At 35.9% G+C, this 22,614-nt stretch overlaps 1 protein-coding gene across 2 annotated transcripts in view; it reads left to right on the top strand.

Annotated features, from left to right (window-relative positions):
• Nucleotides 1–22,614, top strand: part of NDFIP2 (Nedd4 family interacting protein 2) — a 44,882-nt gene that overhangs the window by 8,070 nt on the left and 14,198 nt on the right. The window contains exons 2-5 of one of the 2 annotated variants that reach the window (XM_031504915.3): nucleotides 9,976–10,132; nucleotides 11,575–11,702; nucleotides 15,362–15,421; nucleotides 18,434–18,521. In XM_031504915.3, the coding sequence (XP_031360775.1) occupies nucleotides 9,976–10,132; nucleotides 11,575–11,702; nucleotides 15,362–15,421; nucleotides 18,434–18,521 (433 nt within the window). The remainder of the gene's footprint in view (nucleotides 1–9,975; nucleotides 10,133–11,574; nucleotides 11,703–15,361; nucleotides 15,422–18,433; nucleotides 18,522–22,614) is intronic. The other variant, XM_021529382.3, reaches the window with a different exon arrangement.

Below are 22,614 nucleotides of genomic sequence, written 5' to 3'. Positions count from 1 at the left end.
TACTGAGTTACAATGTTGGGTAGGAAACTTTTGCTAGCCTGACTTGATTTAAGTACACATGCAATAAAATTCCTGGTCGATAATCTTGAGACTTTTTAAGTTTTTCATAGTTTTTCTGAAGAATTTTTAATGACACTTATGCATGGTACAGGAAACATGCACTTGAGTCCTTTTTTTCCTACTTCTTTCAAATCAGGACCTTGAGGTGAAACTGTGCTGTTTCTGCAGTTCTGTTTCCACAATACATTTTCAGGAATAAAGTCTTCATGTTTGTTACTCCCTTTTAAAATAAATTTATCATGTTAGCATCCTCCTGCATAGTCTTCAGGAAGTTTTTGTTCTTGAGCTCTTATGTTGTACTTTAACTGAAATATGTATAGCATTTAGAGTAAAATTCAGCATTTTCAATTAACATTAAATTTTGCAGCCCAAATGAATGTAAGCTAAAATGGAAATGGAACTAATTGTTGAATACGGAGTCTGCTCTTGGTGATGTTTCCTGATTTTATAGGCTTTCCTGTTCCCTCTGCTTTTACAGTTTACATGTTGTGTATGTTCTATGTGACCCAGATCTACTTTCTGTACTGATTCCGTGAAGCTGCTGCTGAGTAAAGACATGGCCTGTGACATGGTGGTTTGCTGAAACTGTTGCCACTAAGGTGGCAGATGCCAGCAAATCGTAATGCAACACTGTCCATCGTTAGGGAATCGGGGAGAATTAACAGGAAGTACCACTGTATAAGACACAAGACCTGCCTGTGTGTTGGGTACTGTCCACAGTTTTGGTTGATCACAAGGGGAGCTACAGAAAGGAAGGGGAAGTGGACTTCTTGAAAGTGCTCTGAAATAGGAGGTGGGAATTGGAAATGACTGGAACCTGCAGAGTCACCAAGTAGTTGTGGAGCTGTTATTCACCAAATTGTGCAATATTAAAGTTGTAGAGTGCTCACTAGGGTTTGGTTTAGAAAAGAAAGTACATAAGGGAAGCAAACATATGCAGTTTGTTGATACACAAGATTATACAGGCAGTTATACCAGCATATTCAAGAAAACAAACTCACATGCATCAAATCTGTAACAGATGCAAGTGGAATAGGCAGAGATGCACACTTTACCAGCTGTCATGGAGCTGCTATGCTTCTTGGGGAATCTGAGGAACATGGATGTCAAAGAGGTGATTAAGCTTAGTGTGCTGATTGTGTTGGAGACAGAACACACCCTTAGACTGACCTCTGGTCTCAGTAACATTCTTCTGTTTTGTTACTGAGTTTCTTCTATGTAGAAAGGGTTCAAGGAGGAAAACCTCATTTTATACTTTGTTTATAGATTAAACCAGTTCGTCAAGCTATTCTCAAGTTACTATTTGACAAACAGAAGGCTATGTGATAGGTGGTAATGTTTTTAGTAGCTTCTACATTCTGGAGTAAGTCAGAGTTGCAATACCCACTGTGTACAAGCTTTAGAGTAAGCTTTTAACAACTTCTTTTTCCTAGAAATTTTTTATATTATGTGTAAAGATTTGAAAATGTTGGTCCCAGCAGTTGATGTTATTAATATTTAGACATAGCATTGTTTTGTTGGCAAATTTATCTGTTAATTCCTATACCTATGTAATAGGAAGAACCCTAGGAGACAATGCCCAGTTTATACTTTTACAATTAATATGAAGCATGTATCTGTTTGGATCATACCAAAATTACAGTATTCAAAATTATTGTGGCATAATTCATTAGTAGACAAGAAACCTTCAAGAAAAGGGGAGAGAAATGGATATACTTTGAAGAATAAGACCCTAATTCTAATATCACTAGTCTTAGAACATTCATTTTTCCAGAAGAGCTCATGCATTCACACCAGATATGTTCTCATATGCACTAATACCTCTTCTTTTACTATTGATGGGAAGGATTGGAATGGGAGTAATCTCAATAGAAGCCATAGGGAATGAATGCAGATGTATATGTTGTGCTACTAAACGTGTTAACTAAATTGGTTAAATCTGAATAATAATACCTGTAAAATGAAAGAGCATGTAAAATGTTATATGTGAGGTAGTTGTTGGGATGGACAGAGAGACACATCTATGTACATCTGTCTACACATACATGGTAAAGTTTTTTCATTTCCTTCATAAAGCCCCTGATCACCATTATTTTACTTGGTTTGTGGGGGTTTTTTATCAGATTTATAGGATTCTTTAAAAAAAAAAAACAAACTAGCGATCCCTAGTTAGGAAAAGATCCCTAGTTAAAAGAGAACTAAGATAATTTAAGTATTACTTAAATACATGTGAAGCACTTGCTACAGATTATTTTTGCACAAGGAAATTCACTGTGGTAAAAAAGCCATTCTTTTGGCAACTTACTTTTCAACAACATTCAGTAGAAATCTCCGGATTCTTTTCAAAGTTTGCCTCCAGAGGTTCTGGGTTTCCATGGTATCTAATCCCTGTTAAAGCGACACACTTGGTATTTCTACACAGCTGTGGAATGGCAGCAATGGACTTCTGCTTCTAGTGCAGATTTTACACCTTTGACCTTCTGACATATTAACTACTGTTGAAAACTTTCTGCAGAGATGCCTTATGATAAAAAACCCCAAAACCAAACAACAAACCAGCCCACTTTGTTGTCATGAAGGGGGTACTGCTAGATCTGGGTGTTGGGTAGTTGATGCTTGCCAAGTGATGGGATGGTGAGGAAAAGAAAATGATGTGCATCTGTTCTGTTCAGTCAGGAATTCTAATCAGATTTGATCACTTAGTTTTGAATACATAAAAGCAAAAAGTAGCTGAAAATTTCTTCACTTCTGTGTCTTACTGAAATGCCTTATAAAGTTAATTGCTAAGTAGTTCGGTGTTTATTAATCTGAAGGCTCACCAATCTTGGGAGGATTGGTGTTTCTTTGGAGAGCTGTGGCTGTGGCCATGACCATATTGCAGCAGAGCATACGTTTGGTAGAGAACTGGAAATAGCTACCTTCCTGCTAGCTGGTCTGCCTGGGTTTGTGGGAAATTGGTGTTAAAACACATATTTGAAGGAAAAAGCATGTTGTAAACTACCTTATTTGTGGATTTAAAAAACCCTGATACCGTGGAGAAAGGTAGTAAGTTAAAATACCATGTAGTTTGTTTCACATTTTCTCAAGAATCCTTGTATTCTGGAAAACTGTGCAATATTTATTTTGAAAAGCTTTTGTGGATATGTTTTCCAAATAAACAAGAAAATGAAAAGAATTATTTTGCAGAAAGGTTTATTTAGATCTTCTGCTCTTAAATTTATGACCTAAGTGTAATTACATATTATTTGTTTTAGTTTTGAGTTTTCAGTGGCTACTAGTGACCTAAATCAGAGCTAATTGATCTTAGCTCTTGCCTTCAGCAAGTTTGCTGATGACACCAAGCTGTGTAGTGTGGTTGATATGCTGGAGGGAAGGGATGCCACCCAGAAGGACCTTGACAGGCTTGAGAGGTGGGTGGATGCAAAAATCATGAATTTCAACAAGGCCCAGTGTTTAAGGTTCTGTGCCTAGGTTGGAGCAATCCCAAGCACAAACATAGGCTGGGGATGAACTGATGGAGAGCAGCCCTGCTGTGAAGGACTTGGAGGTGCTGGTGGGTGAGAGGTGGACATGACTCAGCCAGGAGCATTCATGGCCCAGAAACCAAACATGTCCTGGGCTGCATCCAAAGCAATGTGGGCAGCAGGGACAGGGAGGGATTCTGAACCCTCTACTCTGTGCTGCATCTAACTCTGAGGTCCCAAGCACAGGAAGGAATGGGCCTATTGGAGTGAGTCCAGAGGAGGGACACCAAAATGATCAGAGGGATGGAGCACCTCTCCTGTGAGGGGAAGCTCTGAGAGCTTGAATTGTTCAGCCTGGAGAAGAGAAGGCTCCAGGGAGCCCTTATGGCAGCCTTCCAGCGCCTGAAGGGGCTGTGCAAGAAAGCCAGAGAGGGTCTTACAAGAAGATACAGTGACTGGACAAGGGTGAATGGTGTCAAACTGGAGGAGGTAGACTTTTGTTAGATATAGGAATAATTTGTTTCCTGTGAAGGGTGTGAGGCACTGGAGCATGTTGTGCAGAGGAGCTGTGAGACCCCCACATCTGAGGAGCAGCCTGATCGAGTGGAAAGTGTCCTTGTCCATGGTGGGGGGATCGGAACTATGTTATCTTTAAGCTCCCTTCCAACACAGACCATTCTATGATTCTATTAATGGTGATTATGGTTTAATGATACAGGTTTTATGTGTTTTTCTAAAAATAAAAAAATAATAGCTGATAATATGAGCTGTTGTTACAATTAGGTGGCATTCAGAAAACAAACATCCTGAAGTGTTTTTCAACAGGTTCAGATTCAAATTTTATCTCAAGATCTTTTTTTGCCTTGAAAATACCAAGATTAAGATTTTGCTATTTACAGATAAATAAATCTTATTTTTAGACAAGTAAAGCTGAAAAATGCCATATGTGGTTACAAAACAAGCATTAGAGCATTTGCAGCTTGTATTTGTTAAAGTTATTTTTATGTAGCAAGAGGTCTCTTCTTTCATGCCTCATTTATAGAGTAGTTTATTGCAGACTTAAAAATCACTACCAGTAGGCAAGTGTTAAAGGACTTGAATTTTTCAGCAAATGAAGGCATCAGGTGAAACACAGATATGAAAAGCTGGTAGCTTTTTGAAGAGGATAGTTTTTAATTTAACCAATTGTTTGTTGCACCTATCACATTTACAGTGTTACGATTTCTGTGGAATAAATGTGTGTGTACCAGTATAGAAAATGTCATGAATCTAATGCAGAAATATCAGAGTTCTTTTTGCGCACGGCACCGACAATCTTAAATATGTCATGCCTTTCCTTCCAATGCTAGAAGCTGCAATAAATGGATATTTTTGGTGGACCTTTTGTCATAATGTGAATAAATGGTAATAGAACACCAAAGTAACTTCTACCAAGTGAAGAAGTGTTCTACCAAGTGCCAAGAGTGTTGCTTTTTGTGAAGGAAGTGCTTCAATGTACTGTTTTGCATACAAAGGTGGAACTTGCATTATCTGCTTGGCTGTCTCCGCAGTTTTACTTGAAGCAAAGGTTTAGGTCCAACATCATGAAATTTTTGTGTTTTATTAGTTTTAATGCAGTTTGGAAGAACCCATGAACTCATCAATGTAAGGTTAAAACTGGATGAGTCAAAGCTTCTTCAAAAATGTAATTTCATTTGAAAGGTAGAAAGAAGGATATGTTAAAAGTGCTTTTTAATTTTTGATTGCTAATGAGAATTTTGTGTAGCTCTGTGGTGCCCCAGACAGAACCATCACTGCTAAAATTTACCTAAAAGTCACATTTTGACAAAATGAGCTGGTAATAAAGGTATTAAAATAAACGGGAAAACTAAAGCTGGCTAATTGTATGAGATTTTTTGGTTTTAACTTGTATAGCAGTATCTCCTGTATAATTCTGTGCTATGCTAAAGAAATTATGTAAGCAGAGTCAAAAAAACATGTTTATAAAAAAAGTTTAAATGTTTAAATAAAATTGCACATTTTTAAAATATGTGCAATATGCTGTTGAAATTGTTTCAATAATTTTATAATATACTGGTTTCCATAATAGTATTCTATGAAAGGAGTAAAGAGCAGCTTTTGAAATGTAAATTCAGGTTACAGAAATTGAGTGGTGTTTGTACACTATGACTAGAATTAGCATGTTATACTTCAATTCACTTTATCAGAGATAATCATTCTAATCTTTTGCATTTTTAGTGCAGTTGATAACATGTATCTTCTTGTATCCCTTTCCTCTGTTTTTTTTTAATGGCATAATTGAATAACTTGCTTATATTGCCACTCTTGTACAATCAGTCATTTCATCAGAAATAAAGCAAACTCTGTTTAGCCAGGAAAGCAAACATCTGTAGGTCAGATAAAGTTTGTTGTTTCAGACAGATAAAAAGTGTTAAATAGATAATGAGATCTTCCACTTTTAGTTTTTATTTTGATTAGCCTAAACATTTAAAGTATCTGCATACATCCCCTCAGTAAAAGCCTCTGTTCTATGGGCTTTCTTGTGGGTTACGTTTTTTTGTAAGCTGTCAGCTGACTTCAGGTATTGCATCTGGTGACTTTGGAAATAATTATACAAAATAACAGACTTAAGGAAATCAGTTGTAGAAGGACCAATTGTGTACATTGTATAAGAATAATTTATTTTTAAAAGAAATTATTTATGTAAAAGTAGAAAATAAACATAACTGTATTTTATACAATATTTTGGTGCTGAAAGATCTGGCATTGATTTTAACTTCTTCTGAAATGTAATAGTGAATCACTGTTTTGTAGATCTTTTCTGGGAAGGGAACTGAAGATAGTAGAAGGTAAAAATCATATGAAGGAAACTATTATGTTTTTCTGTGCTGTTCACCCTTTTGTGGTTACCATGAGACTGAGTCATTGTTGGCAGAAGAGCCATTGCTCCTTAGTTGATTTTGAATTTTACATGTCCTATTGTAGATACTTTTTGAGAATATGAGACTGTAATGTACTCCAGTTTGAGGGCTGCAGAAGCAGGGATTGAAATACTAGCATTAACAGTTTGAGAGTAATGTGTCTAATAGCAAAGTACACACTTTTTCTTTTTATAGTGAAGCTTCATATAGTTAGCCAGATATTCCAAGTACAGACTTAAACAGGAAGGAAAAAAATTTCAGTGTCACCCACTTTTAAAATGTGAGGGAGAGGGCTACTAATTTAAAGTTGTCTGTGGTTTAATAGGTCTTAGTAATTGTTTTGACCATTATGTTCACAAAAGCAGCTATATTGCCTACTACCAAATTATGGTTCATTGGAGGCTTGAGAGGGGCTGAGATGATGACCTGTGAGTTCTCCTTAGTCCTTTAATTAAACATTAGGTGAATCATTCTTACTATTGGAAAAAGAAAATCTTGGATATTATTTATATACTTTCAATGTTAACTGCTGCTTCAGGTGGCATTTAAGTACATAGCATAAGTAATACCTTGAAACAGGCATTCTCTGTTCCTTTCTGGGTGTTTTTAGCTTGGTTTCTATGCCAATGAAGCCTATGAAGAGTGTCAGGCCTCTTCTTCCCCTGTCTCCAAATATAACTTCTAAATTTACCGCCAGTAGAAACCAAAATTAAATGTGAAGGGGGAGGCTGAAATGTATTCAGATTCCTACTGGTTTCAAGCAAGCTGGTGACTCCAGAGAGGAGAGTCAGTGCTCTGTGAAGACAAGGCAGAGTTGCTACAGGACAAAATAATAGAATCACTGTCTAACCCTGGTGTGGGCAAAATTTCCAGTTTACTGGGGCAAGTTCTGCTGCAGCTGGGGGATTTTGTTTTGTTTTAACCCAGTGAAGTAATCCTCTGAAAGGAGCTGAACTTACTGCCCTGAGGAGAGAGCAGGATACAGGACACTTGAACAAGAACTAATAAAAGCTAGTTTGTGTTCATGGAACAACTTGTGTTTATTATTCTAGCTGTAAACAGTCAAGCTACTTAATTCAGTTATTGTGGTTTTTTTTTTTGTTGCCTTTTTTAAAATAAAAGGGTGCAGATTTATCTTTAAGTTGCTGCATTAGGATTACCTTGATGCTTTTCAGAATTTGAGAGGCCTCCATAATAGAAGAGAGGATAAACAGAAATACTTGTTTCTTAAATCCAAGTATTACAAAATAAAGATACTTTGAGTGACACTAAAGGGTATAACGTGTTTCTATTGTATGGAACCCTTAGGATGGAGTTTTTCCATTTCCTAATTGCAGTTGCTATAACCATTGAATGACTCATTAACTTTGTCTTTGAAGGCAAGAAGTCTCATTTTTCTTGTCTGATCTTCATGTTAACTCCATCATCTACTAAATTACTCCACTGTTAGCTTATTAAATAATTTGAGGTAAAAAAGCTTTCAAGAAAGCATGTAGAAGTTGTAAAATTGAATTTCTGGGGAATGGCAAAGCTTTTTTTTTTGGGGGGGGGGGTGTTTAAGCTCTTTGACCAATTATGTGCTTGTGGATCTCTATCTTCAGAATAGCAACAGCAGTTACTGTTGTAGGGAAAAAAAGTTGCAGTGATTGAAGAGGAGCAGGGCAGGAGAGGAAGAATGGAAGTAACAGAGATCCATTTAAGTTTCCTTTACTTTTTCCTCTGCCTAAAGACAAGGTTGTTTTGGTGGGGTAGTCAGAACTACACACACATCCCAAATGAGGGTGAGTGTACCAGCCATCAGTGGAAGAACTATACCAATAGTGTTTTGTTCTTTATAACTTAGTTAATCAAATTAGTTAAGAATAAGCTTATTTTGGCTACATCTGTTGCAGTACTAGATTTTTCTTGTGAATGACTGTACTTAATATAGAACCATAATGTTTATAGCTGTCAGCTTGCTTTTCTAATCAACCTTTTTAGAGTTGACTGCTTTGTATTCTCACTTGCTTTCTGTAGCCCAGAATATGTTAGGTTATTTTTAAGTGCTTTTGTTTTCTTTGGCTTTAACTACTTGAAATGGCTGAAAATATTTATCATATTGCTGCTAGTTCTTGGATCACTGATGAGGTATTAAATGACCTGATTGCTCAGGACCCAGAAACCCTCAAAAATACTTATCATTTCCATTGAAGGTGACCTCTGAGCATGGGGAAACTTTTTTCCTTTAGTAATGTGAAGGCGACTGAGCACTGAAACAGGTTTCCTGCATAGCCCGTGTAGTCTCTATCCTTGAAGGTATTCAAAAGGTGTTTGGATGTGGTCTTGTACATCCAGCTGTAGATGCTTCTTGAGTGGAGAGGTCGAACTAGATGGGCTCAGCAGTCCCTTTCAACATCAACCATTCTGTGAACTTTGATATAATCTGCATATTAAAACAGTTTTGATGTCAGTGTAACAGTGCTTAATAAGAAATTTAGTGTTCTTCTTGGAAGGTACTTTTTCCAGTGACATGATTGTATTTTGCCTAATAGAAAATAATTGTAGTATATTCTTAATATTTGTTACTGAAATAATATTTTGCTGTAGGGTGTTTGAAGTTACAGAATTCTTCTTTTAGATATGTTTAACTTAATCTTATTTTTTGGTATGGGTTTTACATGTGGTACTTCAGTTTTTGCCTTCGAGGAATCTTATCTTGTAGTTCACACTACAGGGAACTAGCACTTTTCTAATTCCGGTACTCTTTCTTTCTAATACATTCTAAAAACTAGCAAGTTAGCTAAAATAATCAAAAATGTATTCTCTAGGAAAATATATTAGCTGCTGGATCTGAATTCCACAGTTTTAATCAGCATTCTTCCTTTTCCAAATTATTTTTTCTGTATATGTCCTTTACTGGACATGTCTTTTTTTAAAACTGCATCTTAATCAAGATAAAAAAACCCCAAACAAATCAGCACCTTAAAGGTTTGTAAGGAAGTATTGTTTCTAGAATGTAAAGAAAAGTAGAATATTTTGAGAAGTCTTAGAATTTGCATGGAGAAACTCTTTGACTAGATGCAAGAGAATGAAAGTACCAGTTACAGAAGCAGAAATGTCTTAATGCTTTTTCTTCTAGATAAATGCAATAAACAACAGTATTTCTCACATGATGTGTTTTAAAATAAGTTAATACATTTTATGACTGTACGTAAGAATAAAAATAGAATGGTAGTTAAATATTCATATAATAATGTTTTGCCATATAAAAAACATGGAAAACTCCAGATTTTTATGACTCCCTGAAAATCACTGAGAAGAAAACCTTTCCTGGGGGGAAAAAAAAAGGCAGGGCAGTTAAGATAATCTTTTGTTGATTGCTTAAAAGAATTTAGGTGGACTACTTGAAGTGGTTGCATGCTATTTTGTAAATGATTTGTTTTGTTGATGAGAGTAATCTTGTCCCTCTTTGAACATGTCTCTGCAAATATTAGGTTGTCATGGGAAGTATTCCCTGAATGCCTCTGAAATGTGTGTGTTTTTCTCCTAAGCTTCACAATGAGGATGACCCCCCAGAGTCTTCATCAACTGAGCAGCCTTCGACATCTGCAGAGACTCCGCAGCCTCCGCAGCCAGCAGCCTTACCTGAGGCAGATACTTCCCCTCCTCCTTACTGTAGCATAGCTGTGGAAGCAGCTGCAACCTCAGGTATTTTTCTCACATAGCAGCTTGTCAGGGATGAGCGTGTATGAATCAGCTCTTGGTTCAAAGTGGTCTGATTCTCTCGTGTAATTTTTTTTCTGTGCACACAATTGCAGTAAGAAACTGGCCTTTGATGTGCAGCCCTTTGGTTTGTTCAGAAGAAGAAGCACACTTGTAAATTATGCTGATTGTTCCAAATAGCTAGACTAAATGGATGTTCATTAATTAGTTTAATAGGTTTTATTTAAGTCTGCTTATAGTTCATTTCCACATTTAATCTGCATCTTTGAGTAGTGCTCCATTATCAACCTATTAGCAAGTTTCATTGCCTCTATAAAAAACTCTTCAGACTTCTTTAGTGTGTGATATGGTTTGGTGAAAATATTGCCATGAAAAGATTAATTTCGCTTTAAAGACTCTTGATAAAACTTCTCATGAAAAATGAGTAATGGGTCTCTTTATCCATTTATTCACCGCTCCCTTTCTTAGGAGATTGACTTTTCTTGGGGTTATGGGAGACTTAACAGCAGCTAACATCAAAGTTCCTGTTTAAGTAAAGCTGCATGGATTTGTGTCTCCCATGTGTCAAATAAATATTTTAGGAGTAGCTGCCAACCTAATTTTTTAAAATGTTTGTTAAAAGAACAGTTTCCTGTCCCTGTTCTTTGAGACAGTGTTTGCAAGTATAATATGTAGCTGTGTGGAATTATCCCTATATATAACATCCTTGTGTTGGTGTGCTGACAAATCTGTTGACCATGTGACCTGTGCTGACAAATCTTTATCATGTAAGCAGCCTTTTTATGAGCTATGTTGGCTGTAGGAGGAAACTCATGGCATATTTTAAGTACTTTTAATTAATATTGTTAATAATTCTATTTCATATGGTGATGTCTTGCTGTTAACACACAGAAGAGTGAAATCTGTGGTCCATTTTGATGGAAGGAACAATTTTTAAAACAACGTGTTGAAATTGAAATCTTGAAAAACTGATTTTCAGAGAGCAACTGGAGTTGGCAACAAGGCCACACTAATAAGAATACAGCATGGCTGTTACTGTAGTGAAGTAACAGATTGATACTGATATTTGAAAACATTTTTTTTTTAAGATTTTTGTGTGTATATCTCTTGTATGATTGGGTAAAAAGCATTTGGTTGGAATGCTTGAGGATATAACTGACCAAATATGATTCCTTTCTTCATGAATTTGTTGACTTCTTGCCAGCATCTGTGTCAAAGTTTCTGCCTTGGGTAGCAGCTCAAAGTACTATCAAGCTGTTAAAAGCTTTTATTTTAAAAGTATTTTTAAGAACTTAAAATGCAAATATCCTCAGTTTTAGCCTCTGTAAAAAAATATACTTTAAAGGCAAATAATTATGTGCATGTGCAAGTTAATATTTGTAATATCTTTCTGGTTTAAAAATAAATAACTTCTTTATTTTGAACAGACACACACAATGAGTTTTATCCTGTACCGCCTCCATACAGTGTAGCTACCTCTCTTCCTACATACGATGAAGCAGAGAAGGCCAAAGCTGCGGCCATGGCAGCTGCTGCAGCTGAAGTTGCCCAGCGAGTAAGTGATACAGTTCTACTGTATTTGTTTTGCAAAACCTGTCAGGCTACTTACTTATAACTATTGGGCCCATATTATGACCCATTACTATAATAATGGTGGGCTGATGATTTAAATATTTTGAATGTTTAGGTTTATATAGCTGATGTAAGTTATTTGTAAATACTATAAGAAGCACTTTGTATTCAGTATTTTGAAAGACATAGCTGTCTAAACAGCTTTAAAAGCCAAATATTGCCTTGTTTTAATAGTTTATCCTGCATTTTGTCAACTCTTAAATAGGTATCCTCTACTAACATTACTTTGTAGAGTTATCACTGTGTACTGTTTTGGATGGTAAAAACAAAAGAATTACCTGTAGAGAGGGAGGGAGAATTCCAACAGTCTGGAAGAGTTATGACCCCAAATCGTGTAGATAGCTTTTAAAAGGAAAAATTCCTGTTGTTTGATCTATGGAAACTTAAATACTGAAGTTCAAAGAAATGCTCCAAGTACTTAAAAAAGCCCCTGTGTGAGTTGTGGTAAACAATTAGTAGGCATATATTCAGTATTTCTAGTTTTGTAAGAATTAATCTTATGAAGAAAACAGTCTTCATTTCAGAAGATTGGTATCTGCAGTTAGTGGTAAATGCTAGTTTTTTAAGCAAGTTTCTTCTTTTCTCTGAAGTTCTGGAATGTGGAAATTCTGCTGCTTGGTAGTATTGACAATAATATACTATATCCAAAAAAGGCTTCCAGTGCTTTCACTAAAATTTCCTCTTTGAGATCAAATGTGATTACATATGATATACATTTAAAATCTTACTGTCTGCAGTGTGCTTGTGGGAAAAAGCCTTTACTCACCCAGCAGGAGGTAGGTTCTTTGTTGACTGCTGCACAGTGCTTGCAGTGCACAACACTCACTTTAAGGTATGCACAGCTAATGTTAAAGTAAGTTTGTGTAACATCACCAGTGATGATGTCACACAAAGCTGTTTGACTGAATTTGGTAGGAAACCACTGACATTTGACTTGCCAAATTTTAGCAGTGAGGGGATGATCTCCAATGTCACATTTTGTCTGCTCTAACAGGAGCATGGATTCTTTGTAGTCTGTCCTTCCTGCTTATCACTTAAGTAAAACTTTTGCTGAAATACCAGTCTGAATGAAACCCTTATTCTGAAATTACGAATTTGGAGCATGAAAAACACAAACCCTAACTTGTAGAGGACCTGTGACACTGCAGACAGGACATGCATCTCTCGCAAGATTCTTGTTCTTACATGTAGAACCCTATGAATCACAAATTTCAGACATACAAGTAATCCTCCTTGACAACTCAGCCTGAGGTTCAGCCAATTTCCAGAATAAAGCTAAGCAAAACAAAACTCCAAAACAGAGCAAGTATTTTTTTTCTTGTAATTTCAAACTTTTATTTTACTCTTTCTTACAAGTTTAGGTCACTGTAACAGAAACATCTTTTGCCCTTCCTCAAGCAGTCTGCCTGGTTTTGGTCAAACCACAGGTTTTTGAAAAATGAATTTCCTCAGTTGATAAATACAGCTTCAGATTTTGTAAATGCATGGAGATGGTCTTGCATGAAAAGGTTTAGGCTGCTTATAGCTCTGGAGGGAATGGGACTTCAGATGTGCTGTTCCCAGAGAACATTCTGAAATGTTCTGTATCAGAGTAGAATTACAGAGCTAAAAGTAGATACACCTTATTGCTGCTCTTGACTGCTTTTGGTGAAAACATTGGTCCTGAGAAATAGCAATTTCTGGTGTGCCCTGAAGCAGTTTTATTATTCTTAGCCTTTGGTTAGAAGGGAAGGGAAAAGCCACTAGATTCAGCTCTCTTCAGTGGTGGGTGGGGGGAAGAAGGACAATGAATGAGCTTTACATGTTGTGGGAAGAGAAGTCTGGTTTTGATTTAGCAGGGAGGTAACTCTAGCAAGGATCAGAGTCTAAGTCGAAATAAGAAAAGGCAAGGATGAATGTAAGGCAATGGTATGGACAGAGAAGAAAGATTAGATGAGACAGCAGGGAAAAGGGTTAACTGAGATTGGTGGAGGAAAAAACCCAAGTGGGGACAAAATGTAGTGCTGGGAAAGGAACAGAAGCTAGTGTGTGATAAAAGAAGACCAGGGAGGGAAAATAAATCTAGAGGCAAGAGAGTTTAATGCAGTGATCAAGTGAGAAATAAACTTTTTCACAGTCTGCTTTGCTAGAACATACAGGAGAGATTGAAATTCAAGAACTACGTGCTGACACCACAAGAATTTCACTTATGAAAAATCAGTAGGAACACACTACCATTCCCCCAAAGCAGAGATGGACTGAAAGATTCTATCTAGACTTATGGCAGTACTAAGTTAGTATCAGAAGTGTATCTGAAAGTTACATTCTTGCTGACTGATGAAGAGCTCAAATTTATCAGTAATTCTGCTCAGTTTGCTTCTGTTTTTTTTTTTTTCTTTTTTTAAGCAAATGCATGCACACACACAAGCTGTTCTAGAGAAACAGCATTAAGGTTGCAAAGTTGGAAAAAGTAAGAAATAATGAAGCTGAGTTTCAGCTTTGTGGATAATATTAAAATGATGTGCCAGTGCAGTTTTAATTATCTCACCACATGATACTTCCACAAAATCCCTACCTTATTTAATACCTCTGGACTTACACTGAGATAGACTAAGACTGTGTAACAAAGATGTCTTAATGTGGCAGATGGCTGTAATAAGAAAGAAGACTCTTGTTACAGTTTGAGTGGTGGTTTGCCATCTTTAGGGGAAGGATTTAGCTCTGAATACTCATGGAAGAACAGATAAGTAGCTTAATTATGTAACAGTAGTGCAAAGTTCAATTGTTTTCTCACTTTCATAAGTGACAGCTGCAGACATTATCTGACCTGCATGTTACGCACTTTGCAAAACATAGACAAATCATGTAACATGTAGGTTTTTCAGTTTTTATTTTCAGCCTTATGAAATTAGTGCTCTTAAAAATGTGAACTCTGCTGTGTTCTAAGCTTCTGGTTTCTTCCTTGTAAATGAGGCTGTATTGCCTCTTCACTGCAATAATGTGAACAGCTGGAAAAAGCTAAATGTCCTTATATTGCCTTGAGCTATGTGTGAAGCTGATATTTTTCATGGTGTGCTCCAAAGTGTGCAGTGAAGGTTCAAATCTACTCAGCAAAAGAGAGGAAAATGCCATGGAAGGGCAGCACACTTATTATACAGCTTTCATATTTTTCCCCTGAGACATGTAGGCCTCTTCAAAAGATCCTTAATGTGATAATATGAAATACTTTATCATAGGCCCTGTATTAACAGGTAATATAAAAAATCCAAACATAACATTTACTGAAACTTTTAATAATTTTATAATTTGTCTAGCTTATTTTGCAGGAATAGATTGTGTAACAACATGTACTCTTTTCAAATGCTCTGAGATACCTCATTTATCAAAGAAAATTGTACTAGCCCTGTGTCATCAGTAGTGATGGCATTAGTTATCCTGGCTTTTTTTTTTCAAATTCTCAAGGTCAGTTTTGAAAAGGCAACTTAAATGGACAAAAATGCTGCTAACAGTTTAATGACTTTGTTTGTATGTTGCAATGAATGGCTTTTACTTAATGCTTTTCAGTTGCATTTGTCTTATGTTTTTCTGTTTTTACATGCTTAGCACGCCCAGTTTAGGGATTCTAGGAGTCTGTTTGATGAAATATTCCTCAGTCGTCCAGAGGTATGGTATAGTTCTCTCTAGTTTAGACTTTGCTATGAATTTTCCTGCTGGCAAAAAAATGCTTCTGGAGTTAATTGTGCCTTTTACCCCCCCCATTATTAATTTCTCCCTATTGGTTTGTATACTGAAGGTATAATTTATGGGGTTTATTAAGTAATTTGACCATTTCCTCAGAAGTTTTTTCTCTGTAAACATTGCATTGGGAAGAGTTAAATCAGTTCAGTGGTTCTTTACTTGATTAAGGTTGTTGTCTCCCTTTATGCCATGCTAGATTTCAGTTTGAAAAAAAGCTAAAAAACATTGAGGAGAAAAAACAGTCCTCCTCTTGGAGAGTACTACAGAGAGCACTGTAGTTTATGGGGATTTAATAGATTCAACTTCAATAGATGCTGTGCATCATTTGATGCTCTTTTGTTTAGAGAAATAACTCTGTGACATGCCATTTATGTTGATAATATAATTTGCTGTTTAGACATTTCGCTGGTCATAGGAGCAGTAAGTTTTCTGTTCCTACAGACGTCAACTTATTTAGAAAGCAAGAAATGCTGTCCATCTTAACTTGGCTAAATTTGTCAAAAATCTATGACATACTGAAACAGTGTTGCATATTTTACAGGTTTGTGTGTGTTGTGTTTACATTCTTCTTATAAAAAAGAAAAATATAAATATATTACCTCATTGATAAAAATGTTATTATATAGCAGAAGTATTTCGTAAAAATCTGTTTAACTATAGGCATCACCATAGAGAACAGTTGTTCTTCATTGCCCATTTTCATTCCTCAATGCATGGTGGCAAACAATTATAGTTTGAAGAAAGACTATGGCAATTGACACCAAACACATCAAGTGAGAGCAGTGAAAGACAGCTAGTATTAGTGGGGCTTGAGCAGTGATCAGTTAGTGTTTTCTGACTGCAGGACTGCTCATAAAACCTCAAAATCCTAAATGATGTGGATATGGGCCGATTTAATTTGTTAGTATTCTAAGTATTTAATTTCTTAAACACTCATCTTAAAAACTCATGCTGGTTTTTTGAGACAGTAGAGAGAACTCAGTTTCATCTTCCTTTTTGACATGGAGTGTGATAAATTAATATTTGTTCATGCTTAATACAACCATGCTTCTTGCAAATATCTGTTGTCTTGTTCCTGAGCTGTATTTATTGACCAGTGTTTCTCACATGTGTAAGGCTCAGAGAGAGGCCTCTGCTAAATTTCTTACTGTCATTGAGCAAAATTTTCTCTTTTCTGAGGCAACTTTTACATGGAGCATAATTCAGTAATTATTTTGGAAATGCCAGTATGAAGTACAGTATTTAGCAGACATTTTTTAAAAAGTCCAAAATTGTTATGTATGGGGTTTTGTAGACCTTGTGAAAATGCCTTTTTTTTGTCTAACTTGAAAAAGGAAGTTTTATGGCATACATTTCAGAGATAAACACATTCAAATACAGCTCTTTTTTTTAATGCTTTTTCAGCCCTTCTTTCCTGTTCCCTTCCTCTCCATCAGTCTTGTATCTGTAGCAAAGTTCAGCTAAACAAACTGATGCTTTCTTAATCACTTAAGATGATAATTTAGGAGTACCTGAGTTGAATTATATATATCCCCTTAGAATTGTTGTTTAACTGGCTTTTTGTGCTTTCATTGGAATCATCTGTGTGAATAGCAGTGTTTTTAAAGTAAGTTATCTGATACAGTGTCTTGGTTAATTAATCTGAAATACAGAGCACAGCTGGAATTTCACGGCCAGATTACTAAGGGTGAACCTGACTGCTCTGAGTTGGTACAGCAGTTGTTCGAGCATGTTTTTAACCTAATTGCCATACCCTGATAATTTATTTTGCTCTATTGACAAAGGAAAACCTGTGACAGAACTTTAGATCACTGTGGTTTTTTAATGCCCTTTTAGTCATAAACATTATTTCTGTAGTAAGTGCTTGTGGGTGGAACAGCCAGGTAAATTTTGCTTGATCTCTCTTGATTAATTTGTTTTTATAAGAAATTTGTTATGCCAGTTCCAATACATTATGGTAATAGGAGGAAAAATTAGGAAAAGAATGTTACCTGTGCTTCTGTTTAGACCATTCTACTGCTGCTACTGACAACATTATTTAACTTGTATCATCCTGCATTGTTTTGATGTTACTCATCTAAGTATAAAAATGGTGTTTAATTGGTGTTAGTTTAAATCAGGCTCTTTAAGAAGTGCTGTCTTTGTGAAAACTTTTGTGTTTGCCAGTCTAGAGCTGGAGCAATGTTCCACCTGTGCCTAGAACTGCATATATAATACCTGACAAGTTCTGTTGAAAATCGAGGGCTGAGAAACAAAGCAGCTCTCACTTTCAGTATTTTAAAGTCCAACGTTTTAATTCAATAGGAGAAATCTTTGGATCGTTTTGACTGATGTCTCTGTTTGCTTTTGTTTGACTTCAAGTGCTGTGCCTTTTGAGTGTAGAAGCCTTTTAGACACATTTAATGTGCTCGCGCCCTCTAGTGACCCTGGAGGTGTTCTTTGCCTTGCATGTTTTGCTGTGGGTTATAAAATTGGCTAGTGCAGTGCCATTGCATCAGCACTTGATTTTAAGATACTAACCTTATTTTATATTACGGAAATTATTAGAAGACCTTTCCAGCAGGAAAATATAGAGCATACTGTGTGATGTATTTTCAAAAAAATACTTAAAGTTTGGCTACATATCAATATAGTTACATTTTAATAAAATTTATGTTGGTTTTGATTGTCAAAGTACTAATCTGAAATAATTCTACCTTCATTTAAGATGAATAGACAGTGTGTGCATATCTTCTACAGAAAATGTGGGCTATGTCAATATAAGCAACAAATAAGACTTGTTTTATAGTTATAAATTATTTTTTAAAAAACTTCCTTTATGTGGACATGTTGCAGAAATGTCAATTTTCTTCTAGCTTTAGAAACATGATTAATACTTTATCCTATAGATAGTTATTCTAAACTTTTCACTAAATTATCACTAACCTGTAAATCCAGGAAGAAGAGTTTCCACCACGGGATGATTTCAGTGATGCAGATCAGCTTAGAGTGGGCAATGATGGCATCTTCATGTTGGCATTTTTCAGTAAGTTATCTTGTATCCCAGACCTACTGAGGTATATCTTAATTGTACCTTTTTCCTATGGAATATAAAAGAGAGCTGTGATAAATTGCATTAATGTACTGTAATGAACAGATTTTTCTGCCTGTGCTCAGATATAAACACTTCCTGTTCCAGATTCCGCAAATATGTTGCCTTTTTTTGGTGGCATCTGTTACAGATAAGGGGACAAAGCAAAATCACAGTAAATACTTGAAAGTCTAGCACTGGAAATTCTATCATCTTCTATTTGGACCACCAACTTGAATTAAAAGCCAGCTCACAGAAATCTGGCAATTGATTTTTAACTAGAAAAAATTTGAGAGAGGTGGTGGGCTGTATGAATTTGCTGGTGTTATTTTAGTGAATTAAACAGCCATGGATTGATTTTTGGAGCAAATCCAACCATACTTATTTTCAGGTTGAACTAACCACTGTTTATATAAAAGTGCATTGTCTTCAGGTAACCTCTGATTTCAACCAGCCCTCCTGTAGCTCTTTGCCATGTACTGTGTGTACACTGTGCATGTCTTGTAACTTGTGCACTCCGTTAAGCAAAGTTAGATTTAGCAACTAGAAGCTGTTTCTATGAGGAAACTGTGTTAGTTTTACCAATTACTTATTTCTTTTGAATTTCTGAGCGTTTTTTCTCTTTCTGAAATAAATGTTTGGCAACCTGGATGGAAGTTTGGTGTTGAGGATATATCTGTTCTGCTGAAAATTCATCATTATTAAAGCTGGTTGATTATCTACTGAAGTCTCCATTATGTCTTTTAACCTAGGCTTCATAGTAGTTCTTCTGTAATCTTTTTTGCAATCTCTTTAACTGTTGCAGATGCAGGGTACACCTTTCACAGAAGGTTTTTTCATGTTGGTGTGTGATGCGGTGTTAGCATCTTGGGATAAAAATATATGTGTCTGCCTCACAAAACAAATCTGTGAAGATGTTTATAGAGTAGGAAGGTGAAATCTGTAGTCTGATCTCTTTCTGTGGTTGGAGCATAAAAAGAGTATATTCTTGAGGGCAAAAGGAAGTGTGGTTTAATTTTTCTTTTTTGCTTTATTTTCCTCTCCCTTTTCTATCTTTTATAACTTTTTGTATTTAACCTGTTTAGATCCTTTATTGTGTGAACTTGTTCTTCCTTTTAAATTTTGCTTCAGGCCTTCATTAGCACTGCACTAGGAGGCCAAGGGGATTGTTGGCTTTAATATGTCTTAAGTCCTTTAAGTCACAGATGTCCAAAATTGCATGCCCAGAACCTGGTATCCACCTTCAAGGATGCAAGTATGTACTTAGATAAATTGCCAACCTTCTCTTCAAATAGATATTTAGCTGAGTCTGAGTGCACAAAACAGTACTCTTACACATTGGACAAAAATACTCTGTAGATAATAATTTTTAATTATTGTTCTGAGACTATTTTATTGCAAACTTTGCTTACCTATGAAGGAAATGCATAAAATGTGTGTACACATTGTAAGGTGTTTATGCAAATGTGTATTTAATTGGAATGTGTTGGTTATTATGGATACTGGTTACACAGGGATATATGGTTACATAGGTAAATTGGTAAACTTGCTGTTTGTGCTCATAGTATGAGGAGTTCACAAAAACAGTTATAGGTAGTAGTAGACCCGAGATATTAGTTTTTAGTAGTTTTTCTTAGGAAAATGGCAAAGTAAATTATAAATGAGCTTAAAATAATGAGGGTATATTTTATATGTGGATTGTGTATTCCTGTAAAAGTCTCCAGAAAGTTGATGTATATAGGTATAGGAGAGCAGCAATTAAAATGAAATTTATATTAAGCCTATTTTTTGGGGTTTTTTTCAGAGTGGGATATTTTTAAATGCTGCAAGTAGAGGTGGCAGATCACAGCCTCAAATTCTCTCACATAGTTAAAAAAATGTAAGAGAGCTGTATCAGGAGCTGTTCTCTAGTGAAAGGAGAGTGAATAAATGTCTTGTTACAAGTGTGCTCTCCTACCTCCTCCCTGACTGTCAAGTACAGCACTGGAAAATCTTGGGGATGGAAGCGGGGGCAGAGAGCTGTGTTTTAAGTATAAGAGTAAGTTAGCATTCTTTAATTTTATTTTATTCTCGTGAAGTGTAGCTAAATAAACTTTTTACTGAGCTTACCTGCACATTGCAGTCAGTTAGCGATATGTAGCCACCATCTAGTGGTAGCTGCCCACGTTGCATGAAATCGCTGTCTCCAGGCCATCTAGTGGCCAGATCTGTATTTTTGGGGGTGTTCTGATTGTTTTAAGAGGTGCATTGCCAAATATAGATATGTTTCCCATCTAAGCTATAATGTTTAGTTCTGTTTAGCAGGACTAAACAGAATAAGACAATACACACTAAAGAAGTGAAATTCTTTGCAGGAAGAGGTGGATTTTTTAGCTTGATCCAGAAACTTGGTGAAAAAAATTGGAACACCAGCCCATTTTATTTCTAATATATGGTGAAACCATGTTTCAGGAAATTGGTGTTGCCCTTAGTCTGTGGTTATGTTGGTGAGCTAAGAATCTGCTCTCCAATGGTCAGGAATGGTGTCTGCAAGCTTCTTATTTTGAGGGAAATTAATATATTCATTTTGCTATGAATGCAACATGGAAAAAAAAATTGCTACCAGACCACTTCATGTGTTATTTTCTGTTTCTGTTATTTTATGTTTAAGTCAGCTGTGCCTTATACAGCATGATAGAAATTTTCTAGAATGCCAGAGGAAGTTAGTGAATTTCTCAGAGTATTTTTTTTTTGCATGCGCAACCAAAAAGAACTGTATCTTTCCAATTTGAACACAGCTGTAATTGTGATAGACCAAGTAACTGTCATGAACAATGGGTTTGGTTTTCATGCTTAATCTGCCTGTAGTGGAAGTCTTTTGAATTATGTCTGGTAAACTCATACTGGTAAATTATCTGAAGGAGGTCCTTTTGGATGTTATTAAAAGGTTTATATGGTTTTCCTTTATATTTAAGGAATGCTTTAGAACCAGCCTTTTTTCCAGTGGACCCCAAGAGGAATTGTGGAGCTTATCTGAATTCTTTGAAACCATGTAAGGGAGTTTTGGGTTGTCCCTACAATATAGGAAAATGAATTTGAACTTCACTGATAGGTTAATAAGGAGATAAAAATAGAGAAAAGTGTTCAGTAGTACAACCAAAGCTTAAATTCTCATACAAAAATCTGAGACAAACCTTTTTAAGCATCTATTCTATTTAAGCACTGTATACAACTTGCAACAATAAAATCTGTTTTTACAGGGAAATATAAATGTACATAGTGTCCTAGACATTAAACTGGAACAGAAAATAACCATAACAAAGTTTTGTGAATTAAGGTTCACACAGTTTTCAAAACTGTTAAGTGTCTCAAACAGTCAATAAACTGCACACAAGTTTGGATATCTACTTTGGGGTTTCAAGGGGACCCAAGTTGGAAGGCAGAGTTGGAGCACAAGCTCAGGGTGAGCACAGTCTCCTTGTGTATGCTTCCTGAGGAATGGTAAGCATGGTTGAAATTCCCATGGGAGGCTTCCTCTGTGTAACTTTAGGAAACCTGACTTCTGTATGTCTATATCACAAATATTATCCAGGTTTCCCTTGGTCATGTAAGAGAAGCAGAGGGGAAGTTACTTCATTTAAATTTTTACATGTTGGTAGATAAACTGTTTTGAGTTCTTATTTCTCTCTGGTTATTAGGGCCGGCTGACTGACCTTTATACACAGTCACCTAACTTTTTTCTTACTGTAGAAACAATTTGACTTACATAGTTTTTCTGTATGCATTAGATATACAAAACAATTGGAATGAGGAAGCTTCTAGTTGGGTAGTAAGAAAAGCATAGCAATAAGAGTGATGAAGAAGTAGGATTAAATTGCCAAAGAATGTTTCTGAACATTAATTACTAAGAAAAAAAATTATCTATTTTCTCTGGGAACTGGCAGCCAGCATTTCTGGTGATCATCATCAGTCTGTAAGTGAACCCTTAGGATGGAGCAACGATATAAATCCCATTAAAGAATGGAACAAATTTTATGCAGGAGTACAATTCTAGTGGCATGAAGACCTG

Source organism: Lonchura striata, chromosome 1 (genome assembly GCF_050655825.1).
Source record: "Lonchura striata isolate lonStrDom1 chromosome 1, ASM5065582v1, whole genome shotgun sequence".
In the NCBI taxonomy this organism is placed as follows: domain Eukaryota; kingdom Metazoa; phylum Chordata; class Aves; order Passeriformes; family Estrildidae; genus Lonchura; species Lonchura striata.
This window is presented reverse-complemented; position numbering and strand designations above follow the sequence as displayed.